The following is a 26,292-nucleotide window of genomic DNA, read 5'->3' as shown; positions in this document are numbered from 1 at the left end:
ATTTAAAATCTTTATCAAACACCTACTTTTGCCCTGTAAACATTTTTTATGATCAATTTCACCCTCTTTGTTATTCAAAAGCCAAGTTTCATTAAAAACCTGTCAGTTTTTAGATATATCCACTACATACAGAAGGCATAACAAACAGTGTGTCTGAGCATCCGCAGAGACAACATAACCCAGCATCGATTTATATTGAGGCGTTGGGCCCCCGCATCACACAGATAATGATTTCATAATTGGATTAGATTTGTCAGGGAGCTGTTTGCTCTTCCCCGGCCTGTGGGCGCAACAGAGAGATGGGCGATTGAGATGTCAGACCTAGCTGAAAAGGTAGGTGGTTTATTTTCAGGGGCCTTGCCCCTTTTCGTTCGGAGGTGGGTAAATTAGCAGCAGTAACCATCAAGAAGATTTTTCTCTGACACCACCCGTTGTGTATTATCTGGGTAAGAAACGGTGCACCACACTGAGATAATCAGCAACGACACTGATGTAAAATTAATTAAACAGAAGCTGTGGATCCAAGTGTAGGTAGCGACTAGCGTGTTGCGCCAATGCACAGAGCGAATGTGTGGTGTCTGATACCGAACGACACCATCATCTGTCTAATTTGGTTTGCTGTTGCCCTAAAGCGCCTCTTCGCTACATTGAGTGATGGTACTGATCAGTTTAATCACAGAGATTCATCCCCAGCGGAGGGAAGCAGCAGTTTGCTATTCCTCACTTGTTACCGGTGAATAGATAAATAAATATGTGCAGCCAGTACCACGATAACAACAACAGACATCATAACACAGCCAATATGAGTTGATCGAGTTGATGAAGTGCTTTTCAGGGCTGTTTAGGTGTTTATGAGTCTGCAGCTTACTTTCATGCAGTCTCTCTCTCTCTTCTTTTCTATCCAACATACACTTTGATGTTATACTAATGGCTCCATTCCCATCATTCCTCTTCTGAACACTTCAGCAAGCCCTACTCCTGTAATTCAGCCTCTCAGCACCAAACACATTTCCACCATGACCAAACATCAGCCCTCACCTAGATCAGACCAGCACCATTATCTAAGGACAGGACTCATCTATCAAAAACACATCCAACACCATTCTGCTATCACACACACCCTGTAAATGTAGGCAAAAGGTCTCCTCCTAATCATCGTCATCATTCTCGGTCAGTCACCAATACCCAATTGTTACTTAATACTTTTCATCTCTGCTCAATCAATGTTTTTAACTTATATAAGGGGTAATCCCAAATAGTTGAAGATTCAATGCTTCGATAGATGAATTAGACTACAATCTCATAGTCGAATCGTCGCAGATTTGTTATGAAATGAGGATAATTTAGTTTTGGCTAATGACCTGCGGTGCGATTGCGGCATTCTGAAAAATTCAAATGTTTTTAACTCGATGCGGTGCGGACGCGCCTGGAAAAACAAGCGTCGCACCTCGTACCTTCCATTATGAGCGCACCGCGCCCTACATTTGAAATAACGAACTTGAGAGTTCGATATGTGAATCGTCGCTAAGGGTGCACTTTATCGGATTTCACATAACAGCTTCCTCCCAATATATTAAAATACAGTCTATCATGATAATGCTATGCAAATAATATGTGAAAAGTAGCTTTCAATTAATATTTTTTATGTGCGTAAATAAATCCAACAACCCATGTGACAGGGCTACAAGTCCACATGGGAAGTGGTGCCCAGGTTAATAAACCACTGCGAAGCAGTTGTCTCTTTGTTTCCGCAGCTAAAAACACAAAGTTGTCAATGCTGGCTATACCTTCATAATTTTTTTTAACAATTTCTTTATTTTTATTTAATTTTTAGATCACTCACGGTTATGATTTAACTACTGGTGGCTTGTGATTTCCATGCGCATTTAGGCATTTGGCACAGTACTGCACCTTCCTTGATTCTGACTTCAAATCTATTTTTTATTTATTATAAAAGGTACATTTTGATCTAATTTAAAGCCCGGGATACACTGCATGATTATTGGCTATGCCAGACGAAAGATTGCCTTTGTGAAACAATCGTCGCGATTTCTTTGATCGCACAGTGAGAGAGGTTCAAAGACAGACGTTTTCCCGGTCTTGCGTCCAAAGATAGCGTACGTAGTCTTCTGACAATGTCAGAAATTCAGCATGATCACTGCACAGTTTGTTTGCTGCTACAACCTGCGTACTGGTATTTGTTTACCACTAGCGCATGCTGGTGACGTTGCGCTAACGTGTGACGCAGAAACTTCCGTGTCATCATACAGTCTACATGCTTGTCGTACCCAAGTTTAAACGATCCATGTTGCACAGTGTGATAAGGTAATGATCTTATAGGAGTGCAAAAATCCTGCAGTGTATTCTGGGCTTAAGTCTGTAAATTTTGGATTGCTTTTTGTTGCATCGATGTTGCGCTGTTGCGTGATGGTGCATGCAATTTAGCTGAATGTGCTAGGTGCTCTGCGTGTCATATTTAAGATCATATTTAGGAGTTTATCAAACTAATCATCGAAAAACTGATTTTCTTTGAAATCAATTACTGTAACAATCACAAATTATAAAGATCTCAAAATTAAATAAGATCGCTGAACTATAGCAGGCAGGATCACATTTGTTATTTATTAGGTTTAATAAAAAAAAAATCATGTCCTGCACACACATATAGATGATTCGACTATCAGTCTACTACAGGCAAGATTCGACAATTCTGATTCAAACATGTAAATCCTTCGTCGGGGACACCACTGTTGTATACAACTTATATACAGCTTCCTTAGACTATTTTTTCAGAAATGATTCAATAACATGCTAGGCACATTTTGTTTATTAGGCTATTAATAGTAGCACTTCAGAGTTGTGATTTCTATGATAAGCAAAAATAAATGTATCAAAAGTTGTGCAGCTTTAATTGATTTACACATTTCAGACAACACCCGACTTTGCGTGTGATGGACAGCGTGTCCCAACTGTGTCTACCTCATCATAATCCTGATTACCTTGTTCCTGGGTCTAACTTCCCTCTGGCAACCTGGGGTTGTATGGATCAATACCAAACCAACACAAACAAAAACACATTTTGATTCCAATCAATAATGCAAAAGAATCAAAACACATTACCACTACAAGAGTGATCTTTAAATAAAGAAGGACAGAGAAAAAGATGGAACATGATATCCCTGAAAGTGAGGGATTAAAACGAAGATCAAAATGTATTAAGGAATGATGAAAAATAGTGAAGAGATGAATAGAGCATGAACAGGGCAGGAGTGAGGAAACTGAAAAGATAATATGAGAAATAAGGATGGAGATGATTGCAGTGCTAAATGGCGATGTTGGTGCTATTCAACATGAGGGGAAAAACAGCACTGAGTTCCATCGATAAGGTGGTTCAGGTGCCGCTTAAATTAATTGACTGCCTCACTCCATGACCCAACGTCCGCCATCCAAAATATTTCATTACCTTCCACTACTGCTAGAGGAAACAAGTCCAGCTGCAAAGACTTGATACCACCAAAATGTTCAACACAATTTAGTCCAGTACATGAAAATCTATGATGGTTCACACACATCATTTGTCTTTTCACTGTTCATTCAAAAGAAAATGAACTGATTTTTCTTTAGGACAAAATAACTTTTTTAATCTGAAGACTTCAACATGCTACTCTACTGGGTACACAAGTCAATTGTGATTAATGCTGATTTTGTGTGTTAAATAAATGTAAAAATTTAAATACGGAGGTCAGCACTCGAATAACAAATACTTGTGCAAAATTTAAAATCATTGTATGTTCGTAGGCTTCCCCTAAAACAGGTTTAATGCAATTTGTCCCACTTACTATGAGCTTAACAACCCCAAAACAAGTTATGACAGCTTCATCATTCATAACGACAATGGCATCATTAGTCATTTCACATGCATCATGAAAAGCATTTCTCAAGTGTTAGTTAACAGATAGGTACAAAATGAACCACTACTCAAGGAAAGCAATGCAATTGCAGGGCTGAAGCATTAAAAAAGGAATGTGCTAATAAAGAAGCATTTTTACCATGGTAGTAAATTAGTACATTTAGCTAAACCGAAGCAAACCAACACTCAGCCAACCTTGTTTTTATTGATGCAATGAATAGCAGTGGTTATATGAGACTCAAGCACTATGTTAGGCATTCCTTAAGTTAGAAATATGGCGTAAATAATGTAAAAGCAAATTTAAGATGTACGGTAAAGCCTGCTGTTAGTGATGGAACGAGTGAAACCTGAATAACAGATGGACTCTCTTACCACATCATCAGTAAGTGTTCTGATGTTTAAGTGCTATAAACAGTGGGAGAAAAAAAGACAAAGAAAACATGATTAGAATAATATCACTGCCATTGAGAGTGGCATTGCAGTATCAGTATTTCACTTGATCAGTAAAGTAAAGCGATTTAATTTCATGTCAAAGACAAAAAAGAAACCTATGAAATTTCATTCTACAAAAATTCTCAAATAACACACATTTAGAGCTGGAATTAACATCACATCAGAGGAAGGCAGAAATACTGAACGTAAAAATGTCTTTATCTATGCTCTAAATAAAATATTAACGTCTAGTGTTTGTTTCTTATAGTTAGTTTTTGTAGTGAATTGACCCTTCAGTAAAGTGTGCATGTGACTGAAATTGCATTAAATGTTGTTGTTTTAAACAAAATTATGCTGCAAGATTTGTTTAACTACATTTAAATCTATTATGTATCTTTATGTATTCCCGTTAATCCCATGGAAAATTTCCAGCTTTGAAAATTTCCTGAATTTTGCAACCCCACTGATTATCAGTCCCTCCAGAAAAATGCAGTTATGCAAATCGCATGATTCAACGCATAATCAGCCAAAGTGCGCATATTTATGCGGGGGTCTTATTTTTCAAATACTCCACACTTTCTGAGCATAAATTTTAGATTTCCGTGCACAAAATATGCGGGGCTTGCATGATTTCATAATCACCGCATTTTCGTAACAAAAATCACATATATCTTAGCAGAAAGTTGAAAAATGTTGCATTTACTTCACACAAGTGGAGCCATGTCCCCTGTTGCATGGGAACATTATGAAGTGACTTGATTATGTGGCATGACTAGATTTAAATCTATTATTGCTATATATTCCCGTTAATTCTCATATATACCGTTAATCCAATGGAAAATTTCCAGCTTTGAAAATTCCCTTAATTTTGCAACCCCACTGATAATCAGTCTCTCCAGAAAAACGCAATTATGCAATCGCATTATTCAATGCATAATCAGCCAAAGTGCACATATTTATGCAGGGGCCACATTTTTTCAAATACCTCGCACTTTCACTGCACAAATTTCAGATTTCCGTGCACAAAATATGCAGTGATGGCATGATTTTTAAAATCACCGCATTTTCGTAACAAAAATCACATATATCTTAGCAGAAAGTTGAAAAATGTTGCATTTACTTCACACAATTGGAGCCATGTCCCCTGTGGGAAAATTATGAAGTGACTTGATTAAGTGATGCCATTTTGCCAAATTTTTGGTAGCTTTGTGTGTAAACTGAATCAAATTTTAATTGATGCAAAAAACAAGTTAGGTTAGAATAACAAATTAAGTTAGAACAACAACTACTGTATGTAACTGCACTCAAAATGTCAAGAAGTAACAAATTCCTAATTTAATTTTCCATACACACCACCTAACAATTACAATTGGACCTGAACACAGTATTTCTTGCACATTAAACCATTAAAAAGAGAGAGACTTAAAAATAAAAACTGAGAAATTGATTGCATGTAGTGCCATTTTACGAGCCGGTTATTGCATGCTGTTATCCGTGTAAAAGACAAAAAAATGATAGCGGATTGTAAATGAGAAACGTTCCTCTGTGACATGTGAATGTGCAAATCTGCAATTGGAATGTCTGCATGCTGGATTAATCACAATATTAAACCCATCTGTTGCTTTGGAACAAATTTTGTGTGCTGAAAAAAACAGTGCTTTTGCCAGGGGAAAAAAGCATGTTTTACTAATATTGTTCTGATATTTTACTTTTGATATCTGCTTTGGAACAATTGTTTGCCCAATCTAAAAAGAAACAAAGCAAACACACAACGGTCACAACCACACATATTTTTTGTCTGTTTAAGCTCTTACCATTCCTTTAAAAGGGAGAACTAGGTTATTTAACAGTAGCCCAGTATGCCTTCATGCAAGTGGTTAAAAAAACACCATCCCAGATGGCAGGCATTACAATCGGTCAAACTCCAAACATTTTCACAACCTTCATCTAAACATTTTCATGCACTATTAATTCCGATAGATATACACATAACAGTCAAAAACACACACACACACACACACACACACACACACACACAGCTCAGTTCAGTTATTGGTGGTTCAGCCAAGCATTACAGCTATCAGTTTTACTTCATTAATGGAGTCAAAACAAATGTTCATGCCCCGCTGTAAACATGGAGCACTGGTGATCCATCAGAAAGCCTGTGCATGGGAAATGATCTTCATTATTGAAACGCAGACCTCTAAAAATGAAACCTCTCAATTATTGAAGCATCGGAAATAGAGAGACCTTTTGGAAAAAAAACTCAAAACAGTTATTATAAGTAAATCTATATTTTAGCATAGCATGTGTCTTAACATAATGAACCTTACTATGTCAAGGTTTATAGCACCATTAAAAAGAAAATATTCTTTTAGCCAATAATCATGCCCACTGCCGCAAAATGCACCTTTCTTTCCTCAAACATTTTTTCGAAGAAATTAAGCTGTTGATATAAAGACTTTTAAAATAAACACTACAAAAAGTAATTGAAAAAAAACATCAGCATCAGAAAGCAGACAAAAATTCATAAGGCTAATCTCAGAACATTCTCTCTACCTGTCAGTTACTCTGATCAAGTTTGTTTTAAAACATGCCTGACAGAGAAAAAAAATGAATAATTCAAAACTTTGCACAAACATGCAATTTGTTGTCATCCTTAATTTAACGGAGACAGTAAATACTCCTTGCGCAACTTGGCTGTAATTATGTTTTCATTATAATTATCTAAATATCAGCTGGTCCTTTCTCCCATGTACTCCGTTTGGCAAACAAACACAATATAAAAAAATTCTGGAACTGGTAAACATTGACACTTGCTCAAATTCCACAATGAAGCTAATTAAAGAAACCCTGCCATGAAACTTGCCAGGTTTAAATGAACAACTATCCTAATCTAAATTACCAAATGAAATTAACTCCTCCCACAAGTTTGGGGAAGGGGCTAAGAAACTGCATGTAAACAAATATCCCTTCTCGGATTGTCGACTGTTTTGTCATCACTTTAACTCTTTCACCGCCATTGAAGAGATATCTCGTCAATTAAGAGAAAACGCTTCCCCCGCCAATGACGAGATTTTCCGTCTTTCCGCAATACCGCTATTATAGGTGGCGCCCTTCCGCAACTTAACTTAAACCCGGAAGTATTGCCCTATGGCAAGCGGCTGGATGTCCGTGTCTGTTTTAAAGATTGCTCTGAATGGGATCTCTATGAAAAGTCCGTCACAAAAATTGAATTATCTCTGCTTTTTGCTCAAAATGTGGTGTTTTTGCAGAAACCCATATTCAAAAGCTGATTTTTTTTTTTTTTGAAAGCAGAGGGTCTGTTCTTTCATTTGGTATATTGTATGTTTATATATTTAAAGAAGAGCATTTTCTGGAAGGCATTAAACTTTGGTGAAAATCATGAAAAACGCTTGCGCTGGCTGGCAACTTTTTAAAAAAACGCTGGCGGTGAAAGAGTTAAATGTGGTAGATTTTTAAAGTAAGGGGGAAATATGTAATGATAAACCTTTAGGTCACGTCATGAGCATGAGGGGCTTGGTCGCAAGGATTAGCCTTTCCACAGAAACACAGGTAAACTTTAGTTTTGTTATCCTTCACAGCCTTGTCAAACTAAGTATGTAACTTACGTCAAATCAAATATCTACAACCAACACTCTTCCAAGCAGACACAAGAGGCAACAAAGTTACCTTTTCCATTTTAATCAGTTTTCGTCTTAGCTATCCATTTTCTATTCAAGTTAGCGACAGAGAGCGATTTCTGCCTACACCCTCTTCTGAATGGCTGTGATTTTGAAGGGTTTTTTTTGGTCTAGTTTTTACATCTGGTGTGGACAAATCGTTTGCCACTGGAATCTCATTGTGTCGTTTCTAGTTAGGACAGTGTCAAATCCATGTTTTACAGTTCTTCCTCCAGGGCACAAACCAGCAACATTTTGGTTACCAGCTCTGAGCCGAAAACAGATCCCACATCCCACCCATCCAGTTTTTCATTCTATATTATTATAAATTATTAGTTTCCATGTAAAAAGCTAAATAAAACCACTTCCTCTGGCTGAAAAAAATGCCACCAGGGCGTGTCTACACCATACCGCCGTTTCGTTATTTAACTCCCCATTGTCGTTTTCATAGTATTTCATTTCAGATAGATTTCCCTGACACCAATTTATTTAAACTAGTAAGTAAGATAATTATCACGTTGACTGCCCTCTCACTACTCACTAGGGTTGTGACGATAGACGATACTATTGTCTATCTACGATAGTCAGTTATATAGCCTATAGGCTAGCCTTCATGAAGATAGTTGGCATGTTTGCCCATATTATAATTTTAAATTATTGTTATGCTATTATTATTATTATCATCATCATAGTTTCACCACCATTTCCGCACTTGACATCAACACGCATTGCGTGCTATTCCTCGCATGAAAGAGCTTGTGGGCTTCTCCTTGAGCGAGAGAGCTTGTAAGGCACACGTCTAAGGCATTTTCTTGCACTGGAGAGGTTGTTATGCACGCACGAGTTTAAAATCAGTGAGTGAATTGTTCCCGCTCCCTAACATGTAAAAGTGCCTGGGCATCAATGATGCGCTCGGATTAATGATACCATGTTGAAGAAGGTTGCGTTTGTGACATTGTGCCAGCTGCCCTTCAGCTTCAGTTATTGTCCACCAATCCAGGGACTTAAAAATTAACAAACAAATAAATAAATAAATAAAATGAGTAAACTATTGCCCCGTCCCCAAATACTATCGTGTATCGGCGATCTCACAGGCTGACGATCTCACTATGGGGTTTATCGCACAACACTTCTACTCACCCAACCATTTTTTAGAGATACTGGAGTAGCTCTGTACACGATAGTAAGGAAAACAGCTTGATGATATCGCTAATCATTCACAGCACGTTTGACACAACCAAGTGTACACAACCCCTTTGATTGACTACATAGAGGAAAAAAAGTAAAAATGTGTTGTTTTATAGGGAAAAAAACATCTCCAAGATAAAGGGCAATGTATTCTGACCAGAGACCATAGAAACCCAAACAAAAACAGTCAGTGGGTAGAGAAGGGCAAGCAGTAGGAGATCTTCATTACAGCAGAGCAAAACTATAAGGATTGAGTTCAGGTCTACTAATGAGATCAACACTCCCAAGCACTGTAAGACAGCGGCCTGCTGCACATCAGCCAAGGATGGTGGGCTGACCACCTACAGTAAAGCTAAACACTAGGAGAAAGTGAAATATGGAGTTATGAAACACAATCTGTACATGCTTGCATCTAGAGAAATACAAACATATTTCAGTCATGTTTCATATAAAAGGATATACATCAAAGCACAACCCTTTTGCTTTAAAAAAAAATAATGCTAAACCTAAATGAGAATTAAAGTCTCTTTCATACTCAAGTGGCTTTGCTCATTAAAGCATCAAGAGTAACAGCATCTAATATAGCATTAGTGCTTCAGTGCAACATTCCCAGAATGCATTGAAATCTATTAAAACCACCTTAATTTTGTAAGTCATCTCATTAGAAATAAAGCAATTTCTTCACACCACTTATAATTGCAGAAATGTATTCTTACCTGGTTCAGGATTTGACAATAAGAATCAGCACAGTATGAGCAAGGTGTATTGTGTAAGCAGTTATGATGTTTGGGTCTACACAACAGCATGTAACCTTTGATAATAATACAAGCGTATAATTGCTATAGAGTGTTCACACCGGCTTGGGAGAGTTGCCAGACTTGCAAAACAATCAAATCTATCCCAATGACCTCTTTCCAAATACCAAAACTTTACTTTTATAAATAAGATTGACAGCCGATGAACAACATCCTTCCGCATTTGCCAATAAACAACATTCTACCGCATGTAACTCACGGGAAAAAACTATCCGCATCAAAGTATTAAAGTAATCCCGATTTCGCAACAAAACACAGACTTGGCAACACTAGGTGTTTCTTAATGTCAAGGACACTTTATTGGCTGGTCCTTTCAAGTCACTTCCTTTAGAGGCTAAGCGAGGCTCCTCTTTAACATTCGGAGAACGCGTAAATGGAACAGGCTAGCAAGTGCACGTCATTGCATCATTATGTCAGTGAAAAAGTCTGCTTTAGGCGCTGCACGCACAGGATTGTGGGTGATTTGAGAGCATGAAGGCTACACATATGCATCTTTTCCTGTATATGGGATTTTTTTCGAACTAAGGACTCAGTCCTTGATTGAAATTCCGAGGATCCTCCACATTGGAACAGTCCTTCAACGGATGTCGATGACGTGGCATCCTTGAAATTCTGGCTTCTGAAGATCCTTCCTTGGCATTGAGAAACACTGATTTACATCCCACCTTGGACCAGTTCAATATGGCGGGCGACTTGCATTTCATGGGCCATAGAAACAGCTGCTAATGACGCATCTGTGTACATATATCTATGGCTTTATCGCCCAGCCCTAATGAGAGATACTGTTTGAATGATTCAAGTAATGGCAGGACAAAATCCTTCTGCTACACAAACTTTCAAAAGTCTGGCTACAATGGCAGCTAGGTTAATTGAAACTTATCTATACACACCAGTGTAACAAAAGATAACAGCTATGACGAGTAGAGCAGAGTGTATGCATCTAAAAAATAATGGGTGTATGTGGCCACAGAACAGATCTACAGAAGCTTTTGTGCTGCCACTAGTTTGACATGACTAATCCTTTTCTTTCTGCATTAGTAATCATGCTCCCCTTGGAATAAATACCATCATTTGCATGACCCTCAAAGTTATAGTAAAGTCCTCGTGTTTTATTCGCTTAGAATAAAAGAAAAGGCTGGCAAAACTGGCAGAGAAAGCAAGGGAGCCTTGAGAAGACAGGGTTGTCATTCAAGGCAGCCTTTGAATCACCTTCGGTACAATGAGGTTCCATTCATACAAATCAGGCTGAACAAAATAGTAAAGCCTTTGACTGGACATAGAAATATTCTTATTGAAGAGAAATAAATCATTTTGAAAATCTAAAAAAATGAATGAATAAATGCGCTCGCCTTTATTTTCTGGCCTTTGCTACTCCCTCATTGCACCTGTCTAATTAAAAGGACTTATTGCCATAATTAACAACGTTACCCGGTTTCGCCTGCATTTATTATTAATAACCATGTTTATTGGGTCACTGCAATCGGTCATCCATCATAACAGCATTCAATGAAAGGTCATCTCGGTCAATGTCAATGATAGCTGTGAATACATTGTTTTCCTTTTCAAAACATCCAAAAAACTTTTAAGTCTAATGGGGAATACATACCAAACGCGCAAGTAGATTACATAGAAAGTCAATGCAAAAACATGAATAGACGCGAATTGGGTGGTGCGATTGACAAGAAAATGCACTATTCACCTCAAACTTGCAAGTTGAAAATATTCAACTCAAGCTAAAAATTAGCATGACAAAGTTAAATCCCGCAAGTAATCTAGAGCGAGGAATGCGATACTTCGTGTTTGGTGTGTACGCAGCATAAGTCTTGTGTATCTAAATTGATTGTTTATGTTCAGGCCCTGATTAACACAGTGAAGTGCCCCAGGGTGTCCAAATTTCAAGTGCCCCCTCTCTGCAATTTTTTATTTTAAATCTGCACCAGTGGGTCTCCTCGCGGTTCTGAGTGAGATGTGTTGACTTTACCCGGGCTGCGTGGACCCATAGGTACAATCAACTAGGGCTGTCACTTTTGAGAAAAATCAAATTCGAACGGATTTCGAATATCATGCAATGTATCCGAATATATTCGAATATCTAGGCGCCCCCCACGCGCATAACAAAATTATTAACAGTGACAGTCATAAACAGGGTTGTCTGGATTATTTTTTTACTTAATTGAAACAGCAGGTTATCAACTTATAAATAACAAACTTATATATATATATATATATATAACGATTCAGAACAGTTACAAACAATAATGTGACAACTTAAATAGCAGCAGGAGTATATAGGCAGACGCAAACGGAATTCGCGCCCGCAGATTTCGGCAGATGCGGATTTAATGCCCGTCATTGACAAGCACACATATCCCGCGCTTGAGCGTGTTTGTGAGAAGTAATCTCATTGACAACAAGCACACATACAGCTACCGCGCCTTTGTGAGCCGTCATTGACAAGTACATTAACACTGCGCGTGCTGTTTGCTTGCCCGTTTTAAATGATAGAGAGCACAAACCCTTTGATACTTGAGATGTCGTCAATGTGATGCACAACAGTCAGCCCATGATCATTTCAAATCCGTTTATAAGACAAATGCTGTTGTTGTTTAACATAAAGTTTACATTGCGTTGTAAAAATGATGAAATTATCTTCATACATGCTAATTTCATAATGCAAACGTATTAACACAAGCTTTTTATTCTGCTATAATATTTAACACTATAAACAATATGTCATTTTATATACAAACTATAATTCTATCTTGACATGCATATTAGGTTCATTTTGGTCCCATTTGATTCCCTCTCTTGCGCACAGTTGCCGTCGTCGGTCTCAATCTCAGCCTCCTTCCTATTACGAGGTGTTACTGTAAAAAATGCGCTACACATGGGATTTAAAAAACCGGATGGTTTATTTAAAGTTCGAATACGGATATTTCACGTCATGTTCGAATGCATATTCGAATATCGAATAAAAAGTGACAGCCCTACAATCAACTGAGCGCATGGTGACATAAAATGATATACGCGTCATGCAAATGAGCGTTTAAAACCCAATCGCGCATTCCGTAGTTTTGTCACGGGTGCTAGCAGATGCTCGACTACTTGTAAAAAAAAAAAACATTTTGGCCACAGTCTGGAGCTGGAGCCCCCCATTGCCTGGTGCCCCAGGACACTCGCCCAATCCCGCCTATGGATAATCCGGCACTGTTTAAATGAGCAAAAATTCCGACAATAATTTGGGTTTGGGGGGCCACTGTTAAAGGCGGAGTGCACAATATCTGAAAAACGCTTTGGAAAAGAGTTGGGCTGACTACCAAAACACACTTGTAGCCAATCAGCAGTAAGGTGCGCGTCTACTAAATGGCACCGTTGCCTGAGTTACGTATGTGTGGGGCGGGTCTATCAACAGAAGGTCCAGATTCGATCAGGGTAGGGGGGCGTGTTTGTTTAGGTGATTTCAAATGTCAACATTGGCTTTCAGAGATCATGGACCCTGCCTTTAAATAAAGCTTTCCCTAAAAACAGATTAAGGTTATTGGCTTTACCCAGTAACAGTTGCTAGGTTGGTCAGTGCGAGATCAATTTCACAATTTTCCCAATTAACCACCAGTATCTTATCTTTCATAAATCTTTAAATACCCTTATCAGCCATCACCAGTTAAGGAAGAAGAACTACATGACAAGGACCAGCTAACCTAAACAGGAACATTACAGGACATTAAAGAAAAGAGGGGTGGGTAATAAGTGAAAAGGTACAATGGGTCTGACATCACGAAGGTCAATCTAAAGCTTTAACTGCGGAGGCATGAATGCCTAACAAATTCCTTCATCGACACTTTGCCAGGAGAGGCTATTAAAATCAATCCACTAGCACCTCAGCAGAGGTGAGAGACGCTAATCATGTCAATTGCAGTCCATTAGGCTCAATCACACCCACCTGCCTGTGATTGTCTTAACCTTGGACGCCAAGACCGGAGAGGTAGTGCGGCAATTGGGCTCAGTGCGCAGATGCCATCGACAGCTGTCAGACTACCACCACAGTCTCTGCGCATTACAGGGGCATAGTGAGGCAAATACATTCATGTATGTGGGAGTCTGCAATACATATTTAAGACTAAAGGTGATATGCTGTAATACAGCATGGACTTTAAATTCGATATAAGGGTGGTTTTCTGTGACAAGAGCTATGCTGGCTAGCAGGAATGTGAAGAAACAAATAATCTACTACATAGAGTAGACACATTCTGAGATAATGCTAAAATGCTTCAACAAACTGTTCTTTCTAATGTCTCTATCTACAGCACCAATTCCTTTCCACTACTTCAATTCAAAATTCAATCACATTGACCTTACAATGTTCCAAACGAAGTTACAGAGAAGTAATTGACAGTCTGTTTCTGCAGCTCAGTTGGTAGAGCATTTTGTTAAAGGGGTCATATTATGACATATTTTTAAGATGTAAAATAAATCTTTGCTGTCCCCAGAGTGTGTATGTGAAGTTTTAGCTCAAAATACTCCACAGCTAATTTATTATAGCATGTAAAAATTGATAATTTGTAGGCCTGAGCAAAAGTGAGCCGTTTTTGGGTGTGTCATTTAAAATGCAAATGAGCGGATGAAGTGCAAACACTGATCACAATGATGGTGGTTTGTTGTAATTGAAACTCAATTGTGCTGTCAAGTACTTTTTCCTCTCTCTTTTTCTCTCTGCACTGTGGCAGTGCTGTGGTTGGATATTGCAGATAAAGGGGGCGGTATTATTGTAATTCGCCTTGCTACCTACCTCACAAAACAGGCAAAACCTGAACGACCTAATTTTTCACACGCTTGCAGAAAATGGCTTACCCAAACAAAGTTACTGGGTTAATCTTGATTACATTTTCTAGGTTGATAGAAGCACTGGGGACCCAATTATAGCACTTAAAAATGGAAAAAGTCAGATTTTCACGCTATGACCCCTTTAACAGAGCAAAGCTTGTGGGTTTGATTCCCAGGAAACAAGCATACTGATAAAATTGAATACCTTGAATAAACTGTAGATCGCTTTGGATAAAAGCATCTGCCAAATGCATAAAATGTAAAATGGACGGCAAAGTGTGGTAATGAGATACTGTCTATGCAACTTCATTCAGCTTGAATGGCATTAGCATTTTAGCCGATCGCGATTGCCTCTGCCACGCTGTTCATATTTTACTGTGGGTTAACAAATAAATTAAAAGCAGTACTAACAGAAAATTTTTGCAGAAATAGGGTTTGAAAAGATAAACCTGGGTATGTTTTTACATTTTTGTAATTTCAACATACAACTGGTAATGTTGAAGTACAGGGACAAAGGTCACAGAGACACACCGAAACCTTTTATGTAGGAAACAAGTTATTCATACAACTTCTCTTTCCATGAGAAAAGCAGATACTAGCCGATCCTCTTTAGTCCTGAAGGACTAAAAAGAACCAAAATTTACTGATTGTCAACAAAATATTACCACATTTTAATGAGCCAAAAACACAAAGAACACACAGTCTTACCAATGCATTCAGCACCACTTTAGTGTGGGTTTGAGTGCTGGTAAAATATATTAAATTAGTTCCTTTACAGGCAAATTTGCAAATGCTATTTAATGTGCAATATGTTACTGACATTTAAGTATTTAACTACATAATTGGTGCAAAAGCAGCACTCAACCAGTTGAGCACATCCGTAGGAAACATCAAGTTAATTTTACTAAGCTACAAGTTCTCCAAGTACTACTTATGGGCTGCATGATTATGACAAAAATCATAATTGAAGATTATTCACCTTAGTTTACACTGAAGTTTTGAAATGTTTTATAATGTTCTGTGAAGCAGCTGCATGGTAAAACTAAACATCCAAAATTAAATAATATAACGTACATCCTAAATAATTATGGAAGTTATGATCCAGAACGAATGGCTAAAGGACATGTCAACTTATACATTTTAAAATCTCAGATTTTTCACTGTATTTGATGCCTTAAAATACTGAAAAAACGCAAAAAAATGAGCACAAATTGACAGCTGTAATTGAAGCTTTTGCCGATTAGGTAATTGTTTCACCTATAAATCTCGATTCATTTTTCGGTTAATTGTGCAGCCCTAAACGCTACCCTGTCAGCCACAACAAAGACAACAAAATCAGGTTAAAATATGGTGACAAAACCAAAGAGGGTCTACATCTACTCTGTTGGGTGACATATCATCTCCAGTAGGATACAGCAATATGCATGTCTGCTGATCTGTCTGTCTTCATTTGCATCCGACTCTTCCTCATTCTGCATGTGGATCTTTGGCCCTCCTCCAATCTCCAGGTTTGCGTCCGAAGGGCGATGTGGTCTGTCAGTAGGGAGAGGGGAATCGACTGGGCTGACAGCTGGTCTCCACGGATACAGCTGGGGTCGGGATAAAGAGCCAAAGGCAAGTTCAGAGCTGCATAGCAATCAGAGCACCAGGGGAGTGACAGACAGGGCCAAGGGGTCAGGAACGAGGGAGAAAGACACCATCATGAAACCATCTCACACTTCGGGCCTCATCCCCAAAAAGCGAAGATGGTAATCTCTTACTTGTTCTCTCTCATGCCACTTGGATGCAGAATTTCTCTTAAGACACTGCATAACAGGAGTACAGCCCAACAAGAAGGCCTCACCGGAGAACAAGACACTGTTGCGAGTATCCTACCTCCATCAACACAAATATTTCAGCAGGTGGATGTTCAACTCCACTTTGTGCTGCAGCTTTGGTGGACTGTTGCCAAGGTTACAAGAAACAATCTCTTTCAGTGTATGAGAATGTGTGTGGCAGAGAAAGTGGTTTTCATCATGCCAGTCATGAACGGTCATGCAGTAACTGCTGGTCTCTCTCTCTCCCTCTCTCTCTCTCTCTCTCAAAACAGACACTCCTACTGCAGTGGCTTAAAGTGTTCTCAGACACTGAGCACTGTCACCCTTACAGAATATCACTGTCTAGATCAGGGGTGTCAAACTCATTTTAGGCTGTGGGCCGGATGGTAAATAACGCCATGAAGTGCGGGCCGGATAATTTTTTTAAACCTTAGTGTGCTGATAATTGTGTTAAAATTAACTTAACAAACCAATTAATTAGTTTGTTTAGCAAGAAAACCAGAGAAACACACAGCTCTGTGAAAACTACATTTCATAAGGTCACACTCATACTGTATATTATACACACAAATTTACATCTGAACAAAACCCACTGGCCTTATAGGTTGAAAAGCTTTAATTTAACTTCTTTTGCCTTAATGCCAAAATTATTTATAAACCATTCACTTTTCTTTGGAATATATTTGTAATGAGATGAGAACAGTCATTTAGAAAATGCTAGATGGGGCAGTGGCCCAAACAAAAATGGGACTATGGGGGGTGGTACTATTATTATGGTTTTAATAAAGTATTATAAATATTATGTATTAAATTACTAGCATCAACTTAGACAAGTGAATATAATGGGAAATATAATAAGAATTAAAGTGTGACAATCTGCTAAATATTCAATATGATTTACCTGCTGGCTTGATGGAGCTTTGAATCCATATTTGCAATGTTGAACTGCTGCTAAAAGCCTCTCTTTCCGTTCTCTGTCGTTATTTTGTGAAGGCATTGGTGTTTTTTGTATTTTTTGTCTACAAAGTGTGCCAACAACAGCAAATTTAGTGTTTATATTAACTTAGATCTGATCGGGAACATTAAATCGATTAGACAAGCATTGTAACGTAAATAAGAATGTGGATATTTTGGTTTTGTTAGCTTGCTAAGTTAGTAGCACTTTTAGAACACTGACAGCAAATCATTACCGGAAGAAATACATAAACATACTGACAAATGACTAATTCTGCGGTTTAACAACTGATATAATGTAATGAATCTACCTGTTAATGCAACGAACTTCAGAAACTGTCGTCTTCGCTCTCCAGGCAGAGAGTGGACACAGAGATGCTGCGGAGCGGGCGAGAAAACACGAAGTGGATCACCAGAATCAGTGGATCTTTAGCGGAGCGGTAACCATAAAACGGCAAGTTTTTTGGGCACCGTGTTTAGTCTATGTTCCGCGTTTTGCTGCTTTCCGCAAGTCTCTCATATTAAAAACGAACTAGACACCCGCCTAAAAGGGTTTTTAAAATATGTATTTAATAATACTGTATAAATCATCACGCGGGCCGGATTGGACACCTTTGCGGGCCGCATCCGGCCCGCGGGCCGCATGTTTGACACCCCTGGTCTAGATCTACAGGAGAGATTTTTTCTTCAAATATTAATGGACCTTTCTTTATATAGATTTACCCAAGAAAGCATTCCTTCATACATTCGTATACCCCATCCAGAACCTTAAAGTGACACTAAGGGTGGTGTCCTGCAGATTTTAGTTCCAACCCTGATAAGACCTCGCCTACCTGTAGTTTTCAGGTAACTCTTTAGACCCTGATTAGCTTGTTCAGGTGTGCTTGATTAGAGCTGGATCTGCAGGACATCCGCACTCCAAAACCGACCTGGTTTAGGCATATGTGAACACGGCAATTGCGCTCGGATCCACACCAAAACAACCGCTCCGAGACCGCCTGAATGAAGTGGTCTCAGCCCAATTGCAAACGAACTCTGGAGCAGTTCGCTAGAAGGGTGAAAGCAATGCGACCGAACAGACCACAGAACAAGTCTTTTAGTCAATACAGCCACTGAAGTGCTAAGTACATTTGGCTAGGCCTGTCCCGATAATTACTATATCGACTTGTTGCACAATATGACTTTGTCACTGTGTGTCACTCATCTCTTTCAAAAGAGGCGTTTCTAAATCTGGTTGTCATAAACAAATGAGTAACGTCCACTACAGTACTTGGTGAGAGACAGATGACGTGAACTTCACTGCTTCGTTCTCATTGATAGTCGCTACCGAAGATGCGCATAATTTGCATAAAGTTAAACATTTTTCAACTTTGTCGCAACGACTGAACATGCCCATCCAGCTGCCAACAGTCACTGTCGCTCCTGTCGCCGGATGCCGCCAAGCTTCCATTGAAATCAATAAGATTGTGTTCGCTCTGCTACTGCTAGTCGCTTATAATGTGAATGTACCTTCAGGGTCCACATGTATGCGAGAGAGAGAGCATTACTCGAGCATCTAAAATCATAACATCTAGTGTTTAGATCTGAGATGACGCTATTATAAACGTGACTGCGCGTAATGGTGCATACTTACAGATGTGATCAGAGCAACCAGTCTAAAGCAAAACCCTGTGAAGCTGGGATTTACACTGAATAATGACTAATAGCCATTTAACATTGAAACGCATATTTTATAATAGGGCTGGGCAAAAAAATTGATTTTTCGATTAATCGTTTTTTTTGAAACGTGGTCGATTCAAAATCGATTCTCACAGGCCACGAATCGGGGTTTTTTCTATGAAATAACCTGATCCTGTTTGATCAAGAAATGCGACTGTTCCCACTTGTTTTAGCATACATTTTTCATCTTTCATCAAAATTGTATTGTATTTAACATAATTGTATGCATTTGAAAATTAGAGATGGGTTCTGTTTTAACTTACCCAAGTGTACCTAAAATAATAGAGTTTAATATACAGGTTTGTGGCTATTAATTTCTTTTGATGAATTACCCACTTGTAAACTTATGTACACTGTTCTTTTTTATAAATATAGTATTTAAATCTATATTCATTGAGTTGAATTGAGAATGGATTATAAAAATCGACCCGAAATTCGGAATCGTAAATCAAACAGAGAATCGAAATTTAATCGATTTGATAGCTTGTGAATCGAAATCGAATCGATCTGGAACATCTGAATCGATACCCAGCCCTATTTTATAATATTCATTTATGTTTATGTTACATTCCAATCTCATATTAATATTTCAGATTTTTTATCTTAATATTCTTAACAATCAAGTTGTGTTCTTAGCAAGGATGTACTTGCATTATTATGCTATTTTATTTTTCATATATAATAAAAAGTATCTATTGTTTCATGTATTCATAAAAACTTTTAATATTTGAAACTGATGTGCATCAACCAAATAGAAGAAACAAGTTTAAAATTACAAAATATCTGAAGGATTAATTTGGAAAATAAACATATTGTAACAGTAGGGGCCATCTTAATCTGTGACATATTTTAAAGTGAGAAACATCTTGCAGCTGTCAGTAAACATTCGCAAAACCTTGTACTATTGTTGCTAGCAATCAAATCAAATCTCAAAAATATAAAAATTTGTCTTCTTGTAAAAAGCCACAAAATGCCTCTTAAAATATTGTCAGAGACAGAAAAAGACAAAAGCAAAATCGTGGTAGATTCACACAGCGTACACTTTGAAGCCAAAGTGTGTGCTTTCAAAAAACGTCTCTTGGAAAAGGTAAGGAAAGGCATACATCCTACATTTCAGGCTAGAGTTGAAAAAGACAACTTCCTGCTGGCCTCGACGACAGCTTAGTCTTCAGTGAGCTTTTCATCACACCAGGTGATAAGTGCAGCCGCCAAAGGGAACAAGCTATCGCAAACTTAGAAAGCTCCAGGTGCACAATTTTGACACATGAGTGGCAGGGGTTGCATAAGTAAATTACCTTTCAATGTAAATGTACAAAAAAATACAGAGATAACCGATGGAGAAGAAAAAAGATGAGGAAAATAGGACATAATTGCACTGGCCTTGGTAGTTGCACTTATTTTCTCTGGCATTGTTGTTTTGTGTTAAAAAACAGTTCCTTTTTATTTAGGTGAGCCAAAAGTTAACTGCACCATTAAGACAGCAGAACATTGTGAAAAAAGACAAACATCACTTGGGGTTTCTATAATTGCTTCTTCCACATCCATTCTTTTCAATAAAGCCCAATCCTGCCATTTGGCCTTCCAATGAGACAAGAGCAGCATCTATTTCAACCTCTCACCCCTCCAATGGTAAATGCAGCCCACTCACCCTAGAGCACCATAAAGTCTCAGAAGCTTTTGTTTGACTTTTTCTTTCTTTCTCCCTTTTCCGCTTACTAATTTTAGATAGACCCTTATGACAGAATGTCTTGCCAACAGTAGCAACAGTCAAGAGCGTTCCAAACAGACTGTGACATTCAGACAGGGTTCCAATTTTACAAATCTCAATCAACAAGTTATGCAGTTTCACAGTGATGTCTTGTCTGCCCATCACTGTGGGAACATTTCACGTTAAGCTGCTCACAGACTCCTTTACTCCTAGTGAAGGGAGGAAGAGAGAAAGCAGGGGGCTGTCAAAACAGCATGAGAATGAAAGCTAGTAAAATCCATCAAGTGGTTTTGGCTCTGGATATATAACACCAACAATAAAAGCGAGGTGGTACATTTCTCATATTGCCTCTTTCCATCCTCAAATCTCATTACATTATTTCCTCACGAGTTCTTTCTTGCATGTCCACAATAGACACATCAATCTGGCATCATAATTGGTGGTAATGAGAGGTGTTTGGTTGACCCTCACCATGTTATATTCCCTTGGCGCAGCATTGTGGACTGCATTGACATCCATTTCTCTCCCATTTGCATGCTCTCTTGCTCTGCCTCTCTCCTTTATTGGAGACAGATGGGGAAGCTGAACGTTTAACCTAGAACAATGCTTTCTGAAGGGTAGCCCAGAATGTCACCCAACAAATTTGAACACCTGCTCTGGCAACTGCACCTACCCTGCTAAATTGAGAAGTCTACGACTCAAGCAAAACAACTTGCATAGGGTTCATATGGATGTCTTCTCTAACAGGAGTTATTAACTGATGCTCTTGAGCTTGTGATTAATTTTTAATATGATTTTAGTCTCTGCACCTGGTCATACCACAAAAAAACATGAAATGGGAAAACTACAGTTAAATGTATAGGCCTAAATGAAGTTGCAGGTCTCGTTCATGAATACAGACATCCTTATATCAAGCCTTGTCTTATGACTTATGTAAACCTATCACTCTTTACAGACCTTTTAGATTTTACCAGAATAAACAAACATCTTCATTTATTTTTCTCTTACTAAACATTCTGGCATAATTGCCCAGAAAGGATTATCGATTTCACAGTCTTTAGAGATTTTTAATTCCATTGCCTGATTTGAAAAGCTTAACTTTAAAAACATTGGGATTTAAGATGAAAAATTATATTAATGACAATAATATGGTTGCATAATATTATAAGGAAATTAAATACTGTAAATAGCAATGTTTATGTTACATGATTTATGTTTTGTCTGTTAATGATCCACCCAAAGCAAGTTAATTGTTTTTTGTTTAATTATGGGCATATTAGCAGGTAGAAACAAAAGAAAACTCATAGCTGAAACTAGCAATAACATCCCCTCCTGATTTTCATTTAAAAATAATTTTGCCTCAATGCTCTCATTTTGTGGTTTTGTTGTGCCACCTACTGGTTAATAGCCAGACTTCACTAGTCCAAATTATACAACAGACTACAGGTTGGAAACATATTAAACGATGCAAATATCTTAGTGACATATTTAACACCCCATAAACCCTTAACAATGTAAGATATTAATTAGTTGACTTACTAGTCTTAAATGACACGCAAGTAGTAATTTTCTTTAGGAAAATATCCAGGAAAAACTCGGACAGCCTGAAACCGTAACTTTCCAAACAAAACAATAATTATGTTAAGTCATCATTGCTGAAAATTGACAATAAAGAGCTGTATTTTTATTTATTTTGCCGATCCTTTTATCCAAAGCAACTTATATTTTATCAGCATATTGTAAAGTCACTATCTATTCTGCATGAACAATCATTGAGCATCTTTGACCCAAGTTCATCAGGCTATATACAACTCAAAGATATCAAAGGTTTAGAAACTACAGAAGGACAATACATTCACAACAGAGACACAGAGGGAAAGAAACATGGACAACAGCAGGTCGAGTAGTGAAATTATGACATTATTTTAAAACACTAGTCGTCATAATGTGGTTATTACAAGTTTAGTTGCAAGTTTACAGCCCACAAAAAAAAACCTAATGCTAAAAGGAGGTGGGGGCCAAGTTTTATCACATTTCAAATGTGTATAAATTGTGTGCAATTAAATCTCAGAAAAACAAGGCTACTACTAACCAACCAACAGCACTACATTGTATCTTTTAATATGTTTTGTTTAATTCAAATTCTAAGTTTGAGATTGTTTAATCTCATAATTTTTGGGGGGAGGCGCGCAAAATACTAGGGCTCGGTATTGGCAAGGGCCTCCCGATACGATACGCATCACGATACATTGATCATGATACGATTAGTATCACGTTACAATGCGATGCGTTGCGGTAAATTGCAATACTTTTTCTTTTTTTATCAAAAATGTAAAAAATAGAGCTGAACTGAACTGTTTTTAAATTTTCTGCAATTTTCTCACTCCCTCTAACTTTTGAGACATTGGCCGAAAATGGCCGTATATGGCAGACAACTGGACAGTGACAACTACAGCAGCAGCAGAGGAGGTCGTTTGACCCATACAGAGGAATTTGATGGGTTTTAAAATATCGATAGTAGAGATCGAAATATCAGTACACTATCGATACAGCCAACTATCACGATAGTTAACTGTATCGATATTTTTGAACAGCCCTACAAAGTACCGCCGTGCAATTAATCGTTTTTTTTTATTAATACAATTTTTGATTCAATCAATTTACAAAAACAGGATAATCAAGGTTAAACAATTATTGTAACAATTCTGACATTGCAGGTACACGCGTCAAAATTCTTATGCATAAAATCTGTTTCCGCCCGCACGGGACTTTTACAATGCGTGCGTCTCATGCAATATCCAATCCTCTTCGCATGGTTGTGCTTCCACTAAACTCTGGACACTAATGAAAGGTAGGTGGACCACAATATATATATTTTATCTTGGTACTACTGAAACATATTCAGGGCTCAACGCAAAAATATTTATACACTTGGCCTGCAAACATTTTCACTGGGCCCACTAAATAATGTCACTGTCACATATTAAAAAACAACAATTCAAAAGTCAAACATAATTGTATACATATACAGCAGACACGTTCCAACGAAAAAAGGCTCCCAACTTTTCTGCTTTACCTGTAAACTGACAGCAAACTGTGCAAAATATTGCATTGTTTCTTTTGTTGTGTTTTACCCAAGTAAATGTCTGCTTCCAAGATGTTAAATAATATACATTGATGAAAATATATTTTAGTGACTGAGGGTGAAGCACTGGCAAAATCAGGCAAGTGACAATACTTTTTTCTGGCCCGAACGTCTCTCACGCTTTCCCCGGGCCACCGGGCAGTCCTTTATGTTGAGCCCTGATAGTAATCTTAATCTATGGAGAAGGTGGTATTTAAATAAATCGCTGAAATTACATTTCTAATAATAATAGACTATAGTGAACTTCCCGTCAGAATTCCCACTGCAGGCAAAAGTTTAAGAACCACTGCAGTAGAAAAACTTGGTGTGGCCTCTAAAAGTCACTGCATTCCACACAACAGACCTCATTCTGAAAGAGTGAAGCACTGAGCTATGCCTTGCACTCGTCTATATGCACATAGCACACAAGGGTGTGTTGATGAAAAAATCTTAGGACTGAAATGGAACACATCCAGTTAGTTGGGAAAAAACCCACTTTAGAGATTTTTAGAACTAAACAAATGACCTCCAATTCACAGTACTTGTGTTTGTCCGCTTCTGCACTTTAATGTGAAGACAACTCAAACTATAAGGCTTTCAAGTTTCCAAATAAATTTTTCAAAGCAAAAGTTAATCATCTATTAAGATAAGCTATTATGATATTTAGCTACTACCACGCAAGTACTCCAAGCAATAAAAGACTACAAGTACACAACAATGAATGAGGTTAATGAAATGTGTTTTTGCTTCAAAGCCTAATACAGAAATGCCACAAATGTGACTCACAAGTCTGTGTCTTATTTTTCCAAAGCTTTCATAGTGACCAGTTTTTAATATTCAAACCACATGGTGATGTGCCAAAGCTTGTTTTTGATCATGGCACAATGTCATTCAGTATGGCTTGTCTGTGCACGCTGGGTATTCAGAAACAAGATTCTTTTTAAACTCTGCACTGAAACGAGACTGGATTATTCTGTCTTATCCTTGAGCTAATTTTATCCTTTGATTTAGCACTGACAGTGAACAACTAAGTTAATGACACTGAACAAGGGCCTGAAAATGTATGTGAGTATGTTTAATTTGCCTTTCATATAAACTGTTGTTATGGTATGCCCAAAATACACTTTGGTTAACATCCATGATGTTGCCTGTGAGGGGGGAACAGTGTTAGAATTTGAACAGTTAGAAATTCAGACAACCTTGTCTATAACTGTCAAACAAACAGATAATCTTAAAGACAAAGCAAACAAAGTTATTTGGTTCACCTTCACACATTATATGATACTGTCACTGTGCATGTCATTCATTGACATTTAACGTTGAGATTATTGTGGGGCAGTGGAAGACCTAAGCATATTTCATCACTATAACAAGTTAACTTTATCCTTAACTATAATAATACTATTAATCTATATTATCTTTTATTAAAAGAGAACATGATACAGAAACATAAGAAACTGACTATTTCTAAAGCTTATATATAAACAAAATACTTACAAATTTAGGCTTTTTCTCCACGTCATCGCCACCGTGCGAATACATTCCTGCTCCGAGTCCTTTTTTTCGTTGCATTTTATTCTCCCTTCCATGACTGGAGCCTTCATATCGCGAGTGGTGGTAATTTTCCATGACCGGGTGAAGATAAAAAGTACTTCTACTAAAGTTACGGCGTTTAATACGGGTTTAAGGGATCATGCTATTTCTGAGGTAGAAACCTCCTGTCGATCGTTGGAAGAGGGCAGCGCGAGCTCGGATTAAGTTGACGTTTGCGAGCAATGATGCACGAGACACCGTCGTCTGAAGGCGCTATTAGGCGACTAACGACGTTAATCCAATTTCGAGCTCTAAAGATTTCACTAACACCAACTTCTCCGTCTGCGTAGTGTTAACAAAATACTCTGGTAGAGATGTTTTAAATGCGTAAAGGTTGTTAGAATAGTTTTACTGATAAAAACGTGACCTTATACAGGAAAAGAATGTCACGAACGCTTTTACTGATTATCCAAAAACTCCCGCTTCAGAAACAGCACAAACAGCCAATCAAATCGCTTGATGTCATAGTAAAGAATCTTTCATTGGAAAGAGCCTTCCCTCCTGTATTTGCTTCCGTATTAGATCACG

The 26,292-nt window shown here is 37.9% G+C and overlaps 1 protein-coding gene across 1 annotated transcript in view; it reads right to left on the bottom strand.

The window, feature by feature from the left end:
* The window catches only part of diaph3 (diaphanous-related formin 3), a 414,251-nt gene extending 388,082 nt beyond the window's left edge, over positions 1 to 26,169 (bottom strand). The window contains exons 1-2 of the mRNA XM_073811820.1: positions 25,669 to 26,169; positions 4,283 to 4,315 (exon numbers count right to left, since the gene is read on the bottom strand). Coding sequence (XP_073667921.1) covers positions 4,283 to 4,315; positions 25,669 to 25,800 — 165 coding nt within the window. The 5' untranslated portion in view covers positions 25,801 to 26,169. The remainder of the gene's footprint in view (positions 1 to 4,282; positions 4,316 to 25,668) is intronic.
* Between the last annotated feature and the right edge of the window lie 123 nt (positions 26,170 to 26,292).

Source organism: Paramisgurnus dabryanus, chromosome 14, assembly GCF_030506205.2.
Source record: "Paramisgurnus dabryanus chromosome 14, PD_genome_1.1, whole genome shotgun sequence".
NCBI lineage: Eukaryota > Metazoa > Chordata > Actinopteri > Cypriniformes > Cobitidae > Paramisgurnus > Paramisgurnus dabryanus.
This window is presented reverse-complemented; position numbering and strand designations above follow the sequence as displayed.